This window comes from Microcebus murinus, chromosome 22, assembly GCF_040939455.1.
Source record: "Microcebus murinus isolate Inina chromosome 22, M.murinus_Inina_mat1.0, whole genome shotgun sequence".
Taxonomy (NCBI): Eukaryota; Metazoa; Chordata; class Mammalia; order Primates; family Cheirogaleidae; genus Microcebus; species Microcebus murinus.
Window position 1 is genome coordinate 14,622,849 of NC_134125.1, and position 17,517 is coordinate 14,640,365.

General features: G+C 53.3%; 1 protein-coding gene across 1 annotated transcript; it reads left to right on the forward strand.

The window, feature by feature from the left end:
- The first annotated feature begins 882 nt into the window (after window positions 1-882).
- Window positions 883-10,833, forward strand: ACADS (acyl-CoA dehydrogenase short chain). Its single transcript, XM_012756678.2, has 10 exons — window positions 883-1,021; window positions 2,702-2,865; window positions 7,834-7,983; window positions 8,198-8,309; window positions 8,739-8,890; window positions 9,179-9,349; window positions 9,428-9,565; window positions 9,720-9,815; window positions 9,997-10,053; window positions 10,181-10,833. The coding sequence occupies exons 1-10, from the start codon at window positions 976-978 to the stop codon at window positions 10,331-10,333; spliced, it is 1,239 nt and encodes a 412-aa protein (XP_012612132.1). The 5' UTR covers window positions 883-975; the 3' UTR covers window positions 10,334-10,833.
- The last annotated feature ends 6,684 nt before the right edge of the window (window positions 10,834-17,517 follow it).

The following is a 17,517-nucleotide window of genomic DNA, read 5'->3' on the forward strand; positions in this document are numbered from 1 at the left end:
CTCTACTATAAGTAGAAATTAATTGGCCAACCAAAATATGTAGAAAAAAATAGCCAGGCATGGTGGCCCATGCCTGTAGTCCCAGCTACTTGGGAGGCTGAGGCAGGAGGATCGCTTGAGCCCAGGAGTTTGAGGTTGCTGTGAGCTAGGCTGACACCACGGCACACTCTAGACCAGGCAACAGAGTGAGACTATGTCTTAAAAAAAAAAAAAAAAAAAAGAAGTGGCGTATGCAGTGCAAAGGCCCTGAGGCAGGAGCAAGCTAGTGGGCTTTAGAGAAGAGCTGCTTATGTGGCTGGAGCAAAGATTGCCAGGGAACACTGGGCGTGGGGCCAGAGAGGTAGGCAGGGGCAGGTCCTAGAAAGCTTTTTAGGCATGGAATTGGATTTCAGGAGAGATGGGCCTGCGAACGAAGCCAATAAGCCTAGGACTGCTATCTGATTTATGCTTTAAAAAGAGCTCTGCAAGGCTCTATTCCTGGCTTGGTTCTGACATTTTTACTAATGGATGAGAACACAGCACGGTCTTAGCAGACCTACCTCTGACACTTCATGCGCGCAGGAAACTTACCTGTACCGCTTCTTGGGAGGCCTCCCGTGACGCCCTGCCCCGCCCCCGTGACGCCTCGCCCCCAGGAGACGCCCCGCCCCTGAGGAGGCGCCCCGCCCCGCCCCCGGGACGCCCCGCCCCTGAGGAGACGCCCCGCCCCGCCCCCGGGACGCCCCGCCCCTGAGGAGGCGCCCCGCCCCGCCCCCGGGACGCCCCGCCCCTGAGGAGACGCCCCGCCCCGCCCCCTGGACGCCCCGCCCCGCCCCCGGGACGCCCCGCCCCCGGGACGCGGCGCGGGTTTCGCCCCTTCTCCCGCGGCTCGAGGGGTGTGGCCTCTGCTCCGCCGGCCCCACCCCCGCAGTCCGGAACCGCGCGGTCGCAGTCGGAGGTCGCGGAGAAGTCCTGCGCGGTGTCCGTTTGTTATCCATGGCCGCCTCGCTGCTCTTCCGGGCCTGCGGCCCCCTCCGCAGAGGTGAGTGCGCTCGGGCTCCGCACGGCCCGCCGCGTCCCGGGTCGGGCGAGCGGGCGGGGGGGGGCGGACCGCGGAGCGCCCTCTGAGGGCGCGCACGGCCTTTGCCCCAGTTCGGCCGCTCGGGGACCGGGCTCCCGCTTGGACACCCCACACCTGCTTGACCCCCATGCCAGCTCAGTTCTCACGGCTGCACCGCACCCACTTCCCTCATCCCACCCCGCGGAGGCTCAGGGCGCACCCTTCCTCCGGAGCATGAACCGGAGCCAGACTCGCATCTGTGACCTTGGGCAAGACGCTCAGCCCCACTCAGCCTCAGTTGGCCCGCGTGTGAAATGGCCACAGTGAAGTAGTTGTTGGAAGAATTAAATCACAGGCTGTGTAAAGCGCTTAGTACAGTGCCTGGCATGCAACAGGTACTCTGTAAATGTTCGCTATTGTTGATTTTCTTTGTTTTGTTGTTGTTGTTGTTTGTTTTTGAGACAGGGTCTTGCTCTGTCTCCCAGGCTGGAGTGCAGTGGCATCATCATAACTCACTGCAGCCTCCAACTTCTGGGCTCCATCGATTCACCTGCCTCAGCCTTCGGAGTAGCTGAGACTACAGGCACACACTACCGTGCCTGGCTAACTTACATATTTTTTGTAGAGACAGGGTCTTGCTCTGTTGCCCAGGCCAGCAATTATTTAACACAATACCTTTTTTGTCTTACCATTTGTCTCCTAAGACAGCAGCAGTGACACATATGGCCAGGGCTTCCTTTGCCTGGTCCACTCACCCTGGATTATAACAACAAGGGGAAATTGAGAGCTGTGCTGAGTGCTACAGTTAGTGTTTCTTTAACCCTCCCACTCCCAGAAGTTCCCAGGACAATAGTATTGCCTTCTTCATTTTATAGAAACTGGGAAACAATAGTATTGTCTTCTTCCTTTTATAGTAACTCAGGGAAGTTGAAACTCTTGCCTGAGGCCACAGAGTTGAGGTCTTATTATAATTGGTGTTGGCCAGGTGAGGTGGCTCACGTGTGTAATCCTAGCACTCTGGGAGGCTGAGGGGGTTGGATCGTTTGAGCTCAGGAGTTCAAGACCAGCCTGAGCAAGAGGGAGACTCCGTCTCTACTATAAATAGAAAGAAACTAGCCAAACAACTAAAAATAGGAAAAAATTAGCCGGTTATGGTGGTGCATGCCTGTAGTTCCAGCTACTGAGGAGGCTGAGGCAGGAGGATCACTTGAGCCCAGGAGTTTGAGGTTGCTGTGAGCTAGGCTGACGCCACAGCACTCTAGTCAGGGCAACAGAGCGAGACTCTGTCTCAAAAAAAAAAAAAATTGATGTTATACAGAAGATTGACTGACTCAGTGAGTGTGACGTATTTAGTGAGCATGCTGAGCATTCGCTTAGTATGGGGTTTTTCAGCCTCGACACTATTGACATCTTGGGTTGATCATTCTTTGTTGCAGGGCTGTCCTGTGCATCATAGTTTGTTTAGAGGTAGCCCTGACTTCTACCCACTGAATACCAATAGTTATTCATTCCCCTGTCTAGTTGTGACAGCCCAAAATGTCTCTAGACATTGCCCAGTGTCCCCAAGGTGGCGAAATCCTCCCTGGTGGAGAACCACTAAGTTAGCGGATCCCTGTTATTATCATTATCAAGACCTCTGGCATTCTCCTTTCTTGGTGGCAGCCCTCCATCCTCAGGACTGGCGACAGTTGCACACCGTCTACCAGTCTGTGGAACTGCCCGACACACACCAGATGCTGCGGCAGATGTGCCGGGACTTTGCTGAGAAGGAGCTGGTTCCCATTGCGGCCCGGGCGGACAAGGAGCATCTCTTCCCAGCAGCTCAGGTGAGAGCACAGCCATGATGGCCGTCCGCGCTCGGCTCCAGGCTGAGTGGTGGCGTTGACCCCATCGAGAAGTCCCAAAGCAGGGCCTGGGACCCAGAACAGGCTCTTGAAGAAGTTTCCCTCGTCCAGCACGTGGCCTATAGCCAGGATGTAACTTCTGGAACAACAGCGCAATCTGCTTACTATGTGCCAGGCACCGTGCTAATATTAATAGTTAGTAGAATACTTGCCACATGCTAGGCACTGTTCTAGGCACATGAGGTGGGTTATCTTACTTATTCCTCACACCAGTCCTATAAGGTGAAGGTGCTATTATTATGTGCCCCATTGTGCAATGGATGAGACTCAATATTATGAGTGGGTTAGATAACGTACCCAAGGTCATGGAGCAAATGAGCAGTAGAGCTGTGGCTGGAGCTGTCCCCTGCCAGACCCTGAGCTCCCCAGCCGCACGTTTCCTCCTGTGCCTTGTGCTCCTCCACTTGCATTCATTTCCCCGGCGGTTACCCGTTTAAGGTGCTGCTGCTGTGTCCCCTGACCTGGGAGAGTATCTGGCACATGGGGCGCATGGTGTCAACTCTCAGTAGATATTTGCTGAATGAACGATTTGGGAACGGGCAAACCTTCTGGCCTCTCCTCCATGCCTGCTTTTCCATCTGAGGAGTTCAAGAGTTGTGGTCCCCACTTACATGCTTTGTAGGTTCTGCGGCCGCTCGTCCTCATTCTCAGTGAATGGTGTGTGTCCTCGTGTTGGGTGTCGCGCCTCGGCTGTGGGCTCGAGCCGAGTAGGCAAGTGGCGTTCTGGGCACCTAGGTTAGTTGGGCAACTTACAGGTATTAGACATTACCATGTGTCATCTCATTTAATCCTGAAGACACCCCTACCTAATCTAATCTAATCTCCATTTCGCTTTCTGGAGTGAGTTCAAGGATCACACGAGATAACATACACCAAATTCATGGTACGTGGTGCTCAGGAAGTGGCAGCTGTTAATACTGTTACTGCTGTTTTCATTACAGTTGAGAAAATTGAAGCATAGAGAAGTGAAGTGACTTTCTAGGAGTTAACTGGTCTCTGGGACAGTTATAATTCATGGCCCAGGTCTCCAAAACCCTGCTCCATCCACTATCTAGGCTGCTGTCCAGAAGCCAAGATGGCAGGCAGGGAAGCCCTGTTCTAGTTGGGAACGTTGTTTTTAAGCCTCAGCTACCCCTGCTCGCTCTCCCCTCTCCCCCCCCCCCCCCAGCACTGGACACACATGCACATGACTCAGTAACCTCAGCTGGCGCTGTCCCTTTACCTTTCCTGTTAGTGGATGTGAAAAACTCAAATTCTTTGTGAGGAGAGCAAGGGAATCAGCAGAGAGGCCACTGAGAAGCAGGAACAGTTTAGAGGCTTGTCCCCCAAGGCCACTGATCAAGACACGGCTCTGTGTCGGGCTCTTCCTGCCAGATGACAGGCCGCCTGATTTATTTGGCCTATATCGGACTCCTTCCAGTGGTCACTGGTATTCCAGACTAGACTCACCCTGTGCAAGAAGCTGCTAGTAGAAGCAAGACTTTTTACCCTCCTGCTCTTAAGTTGGGCCTCTGGCTTTATTTATACTGTCCTCCTTGCCTGTGGGGCGGGGAGGTTGCAGGGTAATCCTCCCAGTGGTGGCAGGCATGGGACTGAAGAAGGACAAGGACATCACAGACAGCAGCCATGTTCCCTTCTGGCATGCTGAGGCTGCGCAGAAAGGATTTGATGAATACACGAAGGTAGCTGAGAGTAGTGATAACCTGTATTTTATCTTTTTTTTGAGACAGAGTCTCACTCTGTTGCCTGGGCTAAAGTGCCATGGTGTCAGCCTAGCTCACAGCAACCTCCAACTCCTGGGCTCAAGCGATCCTCTGCCTCAGCCTCCCGAGTAGCTGGGACTACAGGCATGCACCATCATGCCCAGCTAACTTGTTAATATATATTTTTAGTTGGCCAATTAATTTCTGTCTATTTTTTTTAGTAGAGATGGGGGTCTCACTCTTTCTCAGGCTGGTTTTGAACTCCTGACCTTGAGCAATCTGCCCACCTTGGCCTCCCAGAGCACTAGGATTACAGGTGTGAGCCATCTCCTGGCTTGTATTTTGTTTTATCTTTTATAAGGTGTTTCCACATCTATAATCTCATTAGATCATCTTGAGTCCTGCTGATATTCTCTCCTTCTTACCAATGAAAAGCAGCTGTAGGAGTTGCCCCCTGGTGCCGGGCAGAGCTGGGGAGGAGTCGGGCTGAGTCTGCCGATCTCTTCTTTATCCGCATGCACTGGAGTCTGGTTTGGGGGCCGATGGGATGCACAGCTTCCTCCCCAGTGCTTGCTTCCCTTAGCTAAGAATTGAAGTTGGTGGCACCTTGCTTTTATTCCTGGCACTGTGCATGCTGCTGAGCTCCCAGTTATGGAGGGAACCCAGGAAGAAAGGAGGCAGAAGTCAGAGAATGGGACATGCATAGATCATGAGCACCAAAATAATGCAAAATCCCAATAGTATTAAAATCCCAATAGTATTAACCTCAGGAGTAACATTTGGAGGTGACTGTATTCCAGGCACTTATGCATATATTTAACTCATTAAATCTTCAAGACAGGCAAGAGTGAGACCCCATCTCTAGTAAAAATAGAAATAAATTAGCTGGACAACTGAAAATATATAGAAAAAATTAGCCAGACATGTGGTGCATGCCTGTAGTCCCAGCTACCCAGGAGGCTGAGGCAGGAGGATCTCTTGAGCCCAGGAGTTTGAGGTTGCTGTGAGCTAGGGTGATGCTATGGCATGGTAGCCCGGGCAACAGAGCAAGACTGTCTCCAAAAAAAAAAAATCTTCAAGACAACACCATTGAGGTAGGGATTTCATGGCCTTGAGTTTCCACATGAGGAAACTAAAGCCAGAAGGAAGTTTCTTGCTTGACATTTCACAGTTGGTAACTAGAGGAGACAGAATCCAGACTTCTGAGCCAGCCCCGGCCTATAGTAGGTGTTTAGTTAGTGATTTCTAATATTTTTTCCTGAAGACTTTTTTTCTCCAAAAAAGGCGACTTCGTAGGGGAGGGTCGGGGGAAGAACTGAGAGCAGATAGGCTGGGAAAGAGGTCAACAGTGCCAGTCCTGCTTATTGGGCTGGTTTTGTAATTGTAATTGAACTTTATTCTTTTTATGTCCAAACAAACAAATGAGAAACTGTTATGAATTTACAATGCCATTTCATTCTAAAGGAAAATAGGAAATAGAATGGTGTTTCCAACTGATTTTGAACTCCTTAACTGTGAAATGTAGCTATGTATATTTATATGGTTAAAACTGAGCCCAGTTTCTTCTCATCCGCTTAGTGAACATTTGTTGAATAATGTCAAAGTGGCGGGTGCAAAACTGTTTTCCTCTTGTGCCCTGTTTCAGAGGATGGTGTTGACACGGCCCTAGTTAACCACGTAGAAACCCCTAGAGTCTGAACCCCATTTTTCTCCCTCGTGCCCACTGACTCTTGTTAATTCCCACCCTGAAAATGTCTCCTGAATGCCACCTCCTCTCATTTATCCCAACCAGAGTTCATCTCGCTGTGCCCTGGGAGCATTCCATTTGTAAGCTGTGATTCTTATGTCATCATCGTGTTAATATCCCAGTTAATTCAAACCACTTCTCAAAGGAGGGTTTGGGTCCTACTCGTACTCACATCTTCCTGTCCAACATGACACTCTGCACTCAGCTAGTGCTTAACAGTCAACAAATGTTTGTGGCATTTCATAGAATTGAACCGGGAGGCTGGACGAGGTGCCTCACACCTGTAATCCCAGCACTTTCGGAGGCTGAGGTAAGAGGATGGCTTGAGCTCAGCAGTTCAAGACCAGCCTGAGCAACATGGCAGGACCCTGTCTCTACAAAAAAATTAAAAAGTTAGCCTGGCATAGCGGGGCACACCTATAGTCCTAGCTACCCCAGAGGCTGAGGCAGAAGGATCTCTTGAGCCCAGGAGTTCAAGGCTGCAGTGAGCTCTGATCGTGCCACTGCACTCCAGCCTGTGTAACAGAACAAGACCGTGTCTCTAATGAAAAGTAAAGAAACAAACCAGATTGTATGCCTGTCAAGTACCAGGTCCCTATTGTCCCAGCGCACATAGTGGGGTCCACAGAGGTGATGAACTGGGCCTCTGTCAACTTCATGTGGTTCTCTCTCTGTTTTGTTTTAAGAGAATCATTCTCACAGAGCTTTAGAGAGACTCAGAGGAAAGAATACACATAAAGCACTTCATGCAGAATTTGGCATTTAGTAAGTAGGCTCTTGATAATTAACAATTACTATTATTGTTATTCCAAATAAAATATCCCAAGCTCATCATCCATTCATTCTTTCCCTAGTGTTGGGTGTACAGCAGTGAGCAAAACACAAAAGTCCCTGCCCTCATTGTCAGGAAGAGAGACCTTAGTGAACACGCGCGTTAACAGAGGAGCAATGCGGCCGCACGGGCGCCGCGGGGGAGTGTGTGGTTAAAGGATTTGACTTAGTGGGGCTGGGGCTGGCAGCCCAGAGAAGCGAGGCTTGCGCCGAGATCAGAAGGGGAGGGGGAGGGGATGTCACTGGTGGATGAAGGGCATTACTGGGGAACAGCATGTGCAAAGGCCCTGTTGGTGGGGAGAGGGGGTATGTGGGGCTGGGGTACACTTAGGGGACTGAAGGAAGGTCATTATGGTACAGTGTGGTCCTGCTCCTTATCTCAGAGCCCCCTGAAGGCTTCCTGTGCCTTCTGCCCGCTCACTGTGGCTGTGGATAGAGTGGGGAGCCAGCGTGGAGTGGGGACAGGACAGCACGAGTGAATGGTGTCAGGGTGGGGTCACAGGGCGTGAGTTTCTGCAGGCCCTGGTTCAGGAGCACAGGAGGGGTTGGGGAGGGTGGGTCCCGGCCCCTAGCAGCTGCCCTGGCGGTGACGTCCTTCCCCGGGGCCAGGTGAAGAAGATGGGCGAGCTTGGGCTCCTGGCCATGGACGTGCCCGAGGAGCTCGGCGGCGCCGGCCTGGATTACCTGGCCTACGCCATCGCCGTGGAGGAGATCAGCCGGGGCTGCGCGTCCACCGGGGTCATCATGAGCGTCAACAACGTGAGTGCCCGCCCGGGCTGCGGGCGCGCAGGTAGAGGGAGGCTCCTGGGGGCAGGCAGGCCTCAGTCCCATCCCGGATCTCCGCAGAGATGTCTCTGGAGTCGGTCCCACTGGGGTAAGCCCCCGGAGAGAACAGGCCTTGGGGTGCAGCCCATGGGCAGGCGGGGTGTGCCAGGGCTTGCAGGCGTCCGACTGCCCCTCACTGTCCCCCCAGTCTCTCTACTTGGGGCCCATCCTGAAGTTCGGCTCCAAGGAACAAAAGCAGCAGTGGGTCACTCCCTTCACCAGTGGCGACAAAATTGGCTGCTTTGCTCTCAGTGAACCAGGTACCACGGTTGGGCGTGGGCCAACCCCGTCCCCTCAGCTCAGAATCAGGGCGACCCAGACGGAGCTGGGTACCCCCAGGGGGCCAGCTGCTGGGCAGGAGGAATGGCGCAGTCAGCTGGGCGAGCTCTGGCCACCGCTGTCTGCCAAGGAGAACGCTCTTGCCTCTGCTGGGTAGGCAGGAAGGTTGGCTTTGGGGTCCCTCTGGCTTGAAGACTCCCCACTTCTGCACACCCCTGTTGCCCTCTGGGACTGGTCGCTGAGAGCTTTGGGAGCTGGTGTAGCCCTGGAGCTTTCTCTTGGGAGCAGACCTTGGATTTTGGGAGCCCAAGTCGCAGGGTTTCCTGCTCACCACGTTGGGGGCGGGGGCAGGCTGGGTGCCCTTGGGTGGGGCGGGGGCGGCGCCGCCGCATCCCCAGTCTGTGTGGCAGGGAACGGCAGCGACGCAGGGGCCGCTTCCACCACTGCCCGGGCTGAGGGGGACACATGGGTCCTGAATGGCACCAAAGCCTGGATCACCAATTCCTGGGAGGCCTCGGCCGCCGTGGTCTTTGCCAGCACGGACAGATCCCTGCAGAACAAGGTGGGGGCCACAGAGAGGGGTCCGTCAGACCTCTGGGCTGCAGTCCTTCCACAGCTTCTAGCTCCCGTCCCCTCGGCCCTGCTGGAGCTGCTCCCACTCCCGCGAGTGGGGTGGGCTGTCGCTGTCCCTCCCTGGCCTGCCGCTGCACCTTCCCTGGGAGCCAGCAGGGGGCGCCACCGGAGCTTCCCAGGGAGCAGGGGGAAGGGTCTGCAGTACGTGTCTGGCCCGGGGGGTGTGGCCCGAGGCACAGCCTCTGAGAAGGTCGCTCAGCCGCCTGGCGCTTTTCAGGGCATCAGTGCCTTCCTGGTCCCCATGCCGACGCCTGGGCTCACGCTGGGGAAGAAGGAAGACAAGCTGGGCATCCGGGCCTCGTCCACGGCCAACCTCATCTTTGAGGAGTGTCGCATCCCCAAGAACAACATCCTGGGGGAGCCGGGGATGGGCTTCAAGATCGCCATGGTGAGCTGGCAGGGGCGGCAGTGCCCTGGGGCCAGGCCGGGCCCCGCTGGCCGCCCACTGACCGGGCCGTCCCCACAGCAAACCCTGGACATGGGCCGCATCGGCATCGCCTCCCAGGCCCTGGGCATCGCCCAGGCCGCCCTCGACTGCGCAGTGCACTACGCCGAGAACCGCATGGCCTTCGGGGCGCCCCTCACCAAGCTCCAGGGCATCCAGGTGAGGGGCGGTGGCTTCCGGAGCTCTGGAGGGCTTCGGGCCCTGGAGGGTGGGCAGCCCACCTCTTACCTGCTCTCCTGTCCCTGTCCCTCCTTCCTCCCGCCCCTGGAGGGAGTGCGGGGCGCCTGCTGACCGTGGGGCGTGGCTGTCGCAGTTCAAGTTGGCCGACATGGCCCTGGGCCTGGAGAGCGCGCGGCTGCTGACCTGGCGAGCTGCCATGCTGAAGGACAACAGGAAGCCTTTCATCAAGGTGCCTGCAGGGAAGGGGCTCCTGAGCGCGGCCCAGGGCTGGGAGGGCCCTGTGGCAGCTGGTGTGGGCCTGGGGGGCTACTGCTGCTCACAGAGCGGTCTGTGGGCTGCCCCTGCCGGGGGGCCGGGAGCCAGGACTCCCCTCCAGGGCAAGGCGCTGACTCTGTCTCCCCTGTGGTTAGGAGGCGGCCATGGCCAAGCTGGCGGCATCGGAGGCTGCGACTGCCATCAGCCACCAGGTGAGTGTCCCAGTGAACGGTCAGGGGCCACCTGCCCCTCCCCCAGCCGGCTCCTCTCTGGGCCGGTCCTGCCTGGTCTTTGCCCCCAGTGGGGTCTGCTCCCTCCTGAGCTCCTGCTCCCTCATAGGCCATCCAGATCCTGGGCGGCATGGGCTATGTGACAGAGATGCCAGCCGAGAGGCACTACCGCGATGCCCGCATCACTGAGATCTACGAAGGCACCAGCGAGATCCAGAGGCTGGTGATCGCCGGGCACCTGCTCAGGAGCTACCGGAGCTGAGCCTTCTGCGGGGCCAGGGCTGGGACTGCCTGGGCCACCCTCGAGGACGGGAGAGAGGCGGGAGCGTGTGGCTTTGGCCTGACTGCTGGTCAGGGGCTGGATGGAGGGCAGGGGCCACGCCTCATGCCGGGCCCAGCCCGCTGCCGCCCCTCACCCCTGCCCATGCCACGTCAGACTGCGGAGGGCGGGGTGGGGACCTGCCTCTGAGGACAGACTGTCATCGTCTCGGTCTCCCCGCTCTGGGATGCTGCCTCATTATCCTCATCTGCATGACCCCGGCCTCCCGAGGGCCCTGCTGTGGGGGCCGAGTGACACACTGGGCATAAAGACCCACATGGGACAGTCCCTGGGCGGAGTCTGCTCTTTTCCCTGAGGTCAGGGGTCAGGAGGAGGATGAGGGGTGGAGTGACCAGGCCTGCAGGTCCTGGACAGGCTGCATGCGGGGCTGGCCCGCTGTGTGCTGTGGGAGCCGTAGGTAATAAAGCACGCCTGTCCCCGAACGTGTCCGCGTGTCCTCGCCCGTCCTGGGTGCCAGAGGGAAGGTGGTCTCTAGTCTGCATGGAGCTCCACCTTCCCACTGCCCCACCCTGTGACTCGGGTCGTGAGGCCCCGGTCCAGCCCCGGGAAGTGTGGGGAGAGTGGCCGTGAGCAGGGGGGCCAGGCAGGGCGACTGGCGAGGGGGGCAGGCCCAGGCTCCTGAGAGAGGGCCGGGCAGGGGCCGGGGAAGCAAAGCTGCAGAGAGCTCTGGAACCCGTGCTCGAATGCTCTAGCACCAGCCCTGAGCCAGCTGTGGGGTGGGGTCTTGCCCAGGGTCCCGTGCCCGCCGGCTGGCTCTGGGTGTCGGTCCCTCGGTAGCCAGATGAGGTCTTACCCTTTGGGCCAGTGTCAAGAGCGAAGCAGCTGGAAGAGAAACAGCGAAGAGAAAAAAGATTTCAGAGGTGGGGACAGCCCTGCACAGAGCAGAGAGGGCAGGGGGCCCGATGGTCATTGCTGGGAGGTCTCTGGAGGGAAGGGGAAGGGAGGTGACCCTTCAGGGGCCACCCTCAAGGGGGCGCCGTCGCTGCGTGTGTATTTCTGTGCCAGGTGCCAGCGCTCAACCTAAGGGTGCAACCCGGAGCGGGAGCCGTGGTCTGCAGGGCGGGCCCTGCTCTTGCCCCTGCCCGGGCCCCTGTGCCACCCTGGCTGCAGCTCCCGGAGCGCACGGGCAGGACAGAGGCCCCTACTTGAAGCTGTCGCTGGAGGTAGGCAGGGCGGCGGCCCTCGGCCTTGGGTGGAGGGAACGCCGCAGGACGGGTGAGCTCCCCGGGGCTGATGACCCTGCGTGGGGGAGGCGCTTCCTCTGCTCTCTGTGGGCTGGGGTCCGGGCTGGGGTCCGTGCCGCCTCCCGCTGCAGGGAAGCGCACAGGGCCTCAGCCCCTGGCCCCTACCGTCTCTGGTCTCCTGGGTCTGCCCTGCCCCTGCCCGGGACTCAGGCGCAAGCCAACGGTGTGGCAGCGGAGTGGGCTCCAGGGCTTCTCCCAGAGCAGCAAAGTTGGACTAAGCCCACCTGGGGGTGTCAGCGGGAAAGAGTCCTAACTCTGTAAAATAACTTAAAAAGGTTTATTCTGAGCGGAATACGCACGACCGTGGCCTGGAGAGCCACGCCAAGAAGCCTTGGTGGTTTCGCCGTGGGTGGGTTACAGTTTGGTTTTATACATTTTAGGGAGACGAGAATTACACGTATTGTCATAAATCAGTACACGGAAGGTGTGTATTAGTTTGGTCTGAAAAGGCGGGACATCTTGAAGCAAGGGGGCTTACAGGCTATAGGTGAGTTAAAGATTCTTTGATTTGTAATTAGTTAATGAAGTGAAGCTTTGTCTAAGGACTTGGAATGTTTTAAGTTAAGGAGATCTGTTAGAGAGAAGCTGCCAGACATACATCCAGATTCAAGCGATCTGTTACGTGAGTTGACGACTTGCAGCTGCGGTTTAAGCTTTGTCTTGTGCAGCCGTAGGCCTGGTGATGAGTTATAAGGACATCTCCAAGAAAAGAGGGGGACATGATGAGGCATGTCTGACCTCCCTTGTCATGGCCAGCAACTCAGCTTTAGGGTATTTTTGGGGTCCCCTTGGCCGAGAGGGGCCCATTTGGTCAGCTGGAGGGCTTAAGATTTTATTTTAGTTCACAGGGCAAATGAAGGCCTGTCACTCTCTGAGTCACTGACCCCAAGTGGGGTCTCTGTGAGCCCAGGAACAGTGGAGAGGGGTTGTGTGGAGGACTCCGTGGCCTCTCCTGGGAGGTAGCCATGGCTCTGGGCCCAGAGCGGGGATAGGGGACCAGGCACGGGGTTGAAGTTGTCTTTGGGCCCTTCCTCTGGGGACCCAGCTGTCCTCACTCAGCAATCTGGCCCTTGTGGCTTGGTGCTCAGGCTGAGGCGCCCCACCTGCCGAGAAGCGTCTGGGCCTCGAAGGGCCGAAGGTAGAGCCACGCTGCTCCCACCTGGGCAGAGGGCCGGCACAGCAGAGTCAGTCCAGACTAAGGAACCGCCTGTGATTCCCAGGTGCCAGTCAGTCCCAGCAGAGGCTCTGCTTCCCAGAGCTGCCTGGGCCTCAGACAGCCGGCTGGGAAGGGCCCCGGCCGCAGGGCTGGCCTCGGAGGCCATGCGTCTTCCACGTCATAGATGAAGTGTGAGACCTCTGAGCCCAAGTCCAGCCTGTGCACTTGGGTGATTCAGGAGCAATCCTGACAGGGAGCTGGCCTCTCTTAGCCAAAGCTCCTCCTGGTTCGGAACTAAATTCTGAACTCTACCCCGGGTCCGCTTACATCTGAACTAATCGAGAGAACATTGCAGACCTCACGCCCCTTTGCACCTAAATTCTTCTGCGTGTATTTCCTGAGAACAGGGACGTTCCCTCACACCACCACAGGAGAGTTACAAGGTTGGGAAGTGTAACACCGGCCAACTGTCACATCTCCAGACCATTCGGACCGTGCCGGCCGGCCGTGTCCACGACAGTTCTTTGCCAGGTCCAGGATCTTGCATCACATTTAGTTGAGAGGTCACCTGTCTCCTTGCATCTGGGACAGTTCCTCAGAGTGAAATTTGGTTTTCATGACCTTTGCATTTTGAAGTGTTCAGGCTGGTGGTTTTGCAGACTCTCAATCTAGTCTGAAGGTTTCTCCACGATCGGATTCCTAGTGTGTATTTTTGGCAGAACTAGTGCAGTGACATCCGATTCTGTTCCTGATAGGACTGTTTCTGTTTACCTTTTTCTTCATTAATCTCCCAAGTTCTGTTTTATTATTAGTCTTTCTAAAGAACCAAATTTGGCTTTATTGACGTTCAGTATTTTTATAATTTTACTTTTTTTGTGGATTTAATTTGCTGGGTTTTTTTCCAGTTTTCTGGGATGAATGTTCATTGATTTTTTTTTCAGTCTTTTTTCTAATAAATGGATTTAAAGTTATACATTTCCCTTTAAGTGTGGCTTTTGCTTCATCTCATAAATTGTGATATGTCATATTAATATTTTCATTAGTGCTCGGTTTTCTGGCCTGCATTGTGCTTTTTGCTTTTTCTCCTTCGGTTTTATGTGTTATTTAGACGGGTATTATTTTATCAACATGGGGTTTTCTTAGGTATTTTTTGTTATTGATTTTTAAGAAATTATGCTAAAATTATTAAAATTGTGCAACCGTCGTCACCATCTAATTCCAGACCATTTTAATCACACTAAAAGGAAACTCCATACCCGATACTACTGACTTTTACCTTAAGTGCACTGTGGTCTCAGAACATTTTCTGCATTATTTAAAATTTTTGAAATTTGTTGAATTTGGCTTCACAGCCCCACCTTTTCATAAAAACTGAATGTTGTTTTAGAGACTTTTTTTTTCCTGTGCGGATACGTGTAGCTCCAGGTCATGTATTTGGATTGCTGCTTGGTTTCCCGTTATGTAAATATACTCTATTTAGGGGGTTTCTAGGTTTCCATTGTTATAAAAACCATGACATAGTGAACATTCTGGAATGTTCAAGTGTGAGCACTTCTGAGCATTTAAATAGAAGTGGGTTTCCTGGGCCTTAGCCGTACCGCGTATTGTGGAAGTGCCCTCCGCAGTGGTCGGTCAGGGGTTGGGTCACCTTCTACCTGTGTACAGGAATGTCCATGACGCATTTTCCCTGTTCCTTGGCACCACCTGACTTTAAAATTTTCCTACAGCTGATCATGATTGTAACTTGCGTTTCACCAGTTTCCGGAGAAATCGCACCCTTTCCCATGTTAACTGGCCATGCTGGCTTCTGCTGTGAATTGCCATTCATGTCCTGTGTCTGTTCCTGCTGTGGCATGTTTATCTTTTCCGTACTGATTTGTGATTGGCCCATGTGTATGTCCTGGATACTAAACATTTGTCAGCTGTGTGGTTGTAAAAAGACCCATATGGTATGTGGCTTTCCCTTTTAAAGATGGTTTTTACGTTTTAACACATCTACTTTTTAACTTAAATTTTTTTTAGAAGTTTTATCTCTACAGGTATACCTCAGAGATACTGCAGGTTTGATTTCAGAGCACCATAAAAGGGCAGATATCACAAGGAAAAGAGCCACACTTTGCATTTAAAAGTTACTTTTAAATGCCATTACTTTGCATTTAAAAGTTATGTTTAGGCCGGGCGTGGTGGCTCACACCTGTAATCCCAGCACTCTGAGAGGCCGAGGCGGGCAGATTGCTCGAGGTCAGGAGTTTGAAACCAGCCTGAGCAAGAGCGAGACCCCATCTCTACTAAAAAAAAAAAAATAGAAACAAATTAATTGGCCAACTAAAAATGTATAGAAAAAATTAGCTGAGCATGGTGCATGAGCATGGTGGTGCAAGCCTGTAGTCCCAGCTACTCGGGAGGCTGAGGCAGGAGGATCGCTTGAGCCCAGGAGTTTGAGGTTGCTGTGAGCTAGGCTGATGCCACGGCACTCTAGCAACCGGGGCAACAGAGTGAGACTCTGTCTCAAAAAAAAAAAAAAAAACAAAAACCAACTCTTTGATCATCTATAAGAAACAACTTCTCATCCCTTAAAGTTTTCTCATGAGATTGCAGCAATTCCGACCCATCTCCAAGGCTCCACTTCTAGTTCTAGTTCTCTTGCTGTTCCCGCCACATCTGCAGTGACGTCCTCCACTGGAGGCTTGATCCCCTCAAAGTCATCTGTGAGGGTGGGAATCCATTCCCTCCACACTCCTGTGAATGTTGATATTTTGACCTCCTCCCATGAATCACGAATGTTCTTACATCTAGAATGGTGAATCCTTTCCAGGAGGTTTTAGTTTACTTTGCCCACATCTATCAGAGGAATCTATGACAGCTATGGTATTATGAAATGTATTTCTTTTTTTCCTTTTATTTATTTTTGAGCCAGAATCTCACTCTGTTGCCCAAACTAGAGTGCTGTGGCGTCAGCCTGGCTCACAGCAACCTCAAACTCTTGGGCTTAAGCAATCCTCCTGCCTCAGCCTCCCGAGTAGCTGGGACTACAGGCATGTGCCACCACGCCTGGCTAATTTTTTCTATATATATTAGTTGGCCAATTAATTTCTTTCTATTTATAATAGAGACGGGGTCTTGCTCTTGCTCAGGCTGGTTTCGAACTCCTGACCTTGAGCGATCCACCCGCCTCGGCCTCCCACAGTGCTAGGATTACAGGCGTGAGCCACCCCAGCCTCTTTGACATGCCTTCCTCACCAAGCTTAGTTACTTCTAGCTTTCGGTTTAAAGTGACAGACCCGGAGACTCTTCCCTTCAGTTGTTCACAGAGACCATTGTAGGGTTACTAAATTGACCTAATTTCAATATTGTTGTGTCTCAGGGAATAGGGAGGCCTGAGCAAAGGGAGAGAGATGGGAGAATGGCTGGTCCATGAAGTGGTCAGAACACACACATTTATTAGTTAAGTTAGCTGGTTTATATGGGTGTGGTTTGTGGTGCCTCAAAACAATTTCAATAGTGTAAATAGTATTAAATAATAAATAGCATTGGCCAGGCGTGGTGGCTCACGCCAGTAATCCTAGCTCTTTGGGAGGCCGAGGTGGGTGGATTGCTCGAGGTCAGGAGTTCGAAACCAGCCTGAGCAAGAGCAAGACCCCATCTCTACTATAAATAGAAATTAATTGGCCAACTAATATACATAGAAAAAATTAGCCGGGCATGGTGGCGCATGCCTGTAGTCCCAGCTACTTGGGAGGCTGAGGCAGGAGGATCGCTTGAGCCCAGGAGTTTGAGGTTGCTGTGAGCTAGGCTGATGCCACGGCACTCACCCTAGCCTGGGCAACAAAGTGAGACTCTGTCTCCAAAAAAAAAAAAATAGCATTAAATTATAACAGTAGTAAATGTTATTTAAATAACATTAAATATAATAGTATTAAATATCACTGATCACAGATAGCAGATATAATAATGAAAAGTTTGAAATATCTTGAGAATTCCCAAAGTGACAGAGACAGGAAATGAGCACTTGCTGTTGAAAAATGGCACCAATAGGCCAGGTGCGGTGGTTCACACCTGCAATCCCAGCACTCTGGGAAGCTGAGGCAGGAGGATCGCTTGAGCCCAGGAGTTTGAGGCTACAGTGAGCTATTATGACGTCATTGCACTCCAACCTGGACAACAGAGCACGACTCTGTCTCAAAAGGAAAAGTGGTACCAATAGAGTTGCTCTAGTCAGGACTGCCACAATGATTCAATTTGTAAGAAAACCCCAGTTTCTGCAAAGCACAATTCAGCAAAGCACAGTGAAGTGAGAGACGCCTGTGTGTGCGTCCCCTCCACAAACGGGCCGATACTCTCTGCGTTACTCAGCTTTCTTTTCACTTTACATTTTCCATACAGCATATTTGAATGACTCATCCTCTCTTTTTTTTTTTGAGACAGAGTCTCACTTTGTTGCCCAGGCTAGAGTGAGTGCCGTGGCATCAGCCTAGCTCACAGCAACCTCAAACTCCTGGGCTCAAATGATCCTCTTGCCTCAGCCTCCTGAGTAGCTGGGACTACAGGCATGTACCACCATGCCCGGCTAATTTTCTTGTATATATATTTTTAGTGAGTCAATTAATTTCTATTTATCGTAGAGATGGGGTCTTGCTCAGGCTGGTTTCGAACTCCTGACCTTGAGCAATCCACCCGTCTCGGCCTCCCAGAGTGCTCGGATTAAC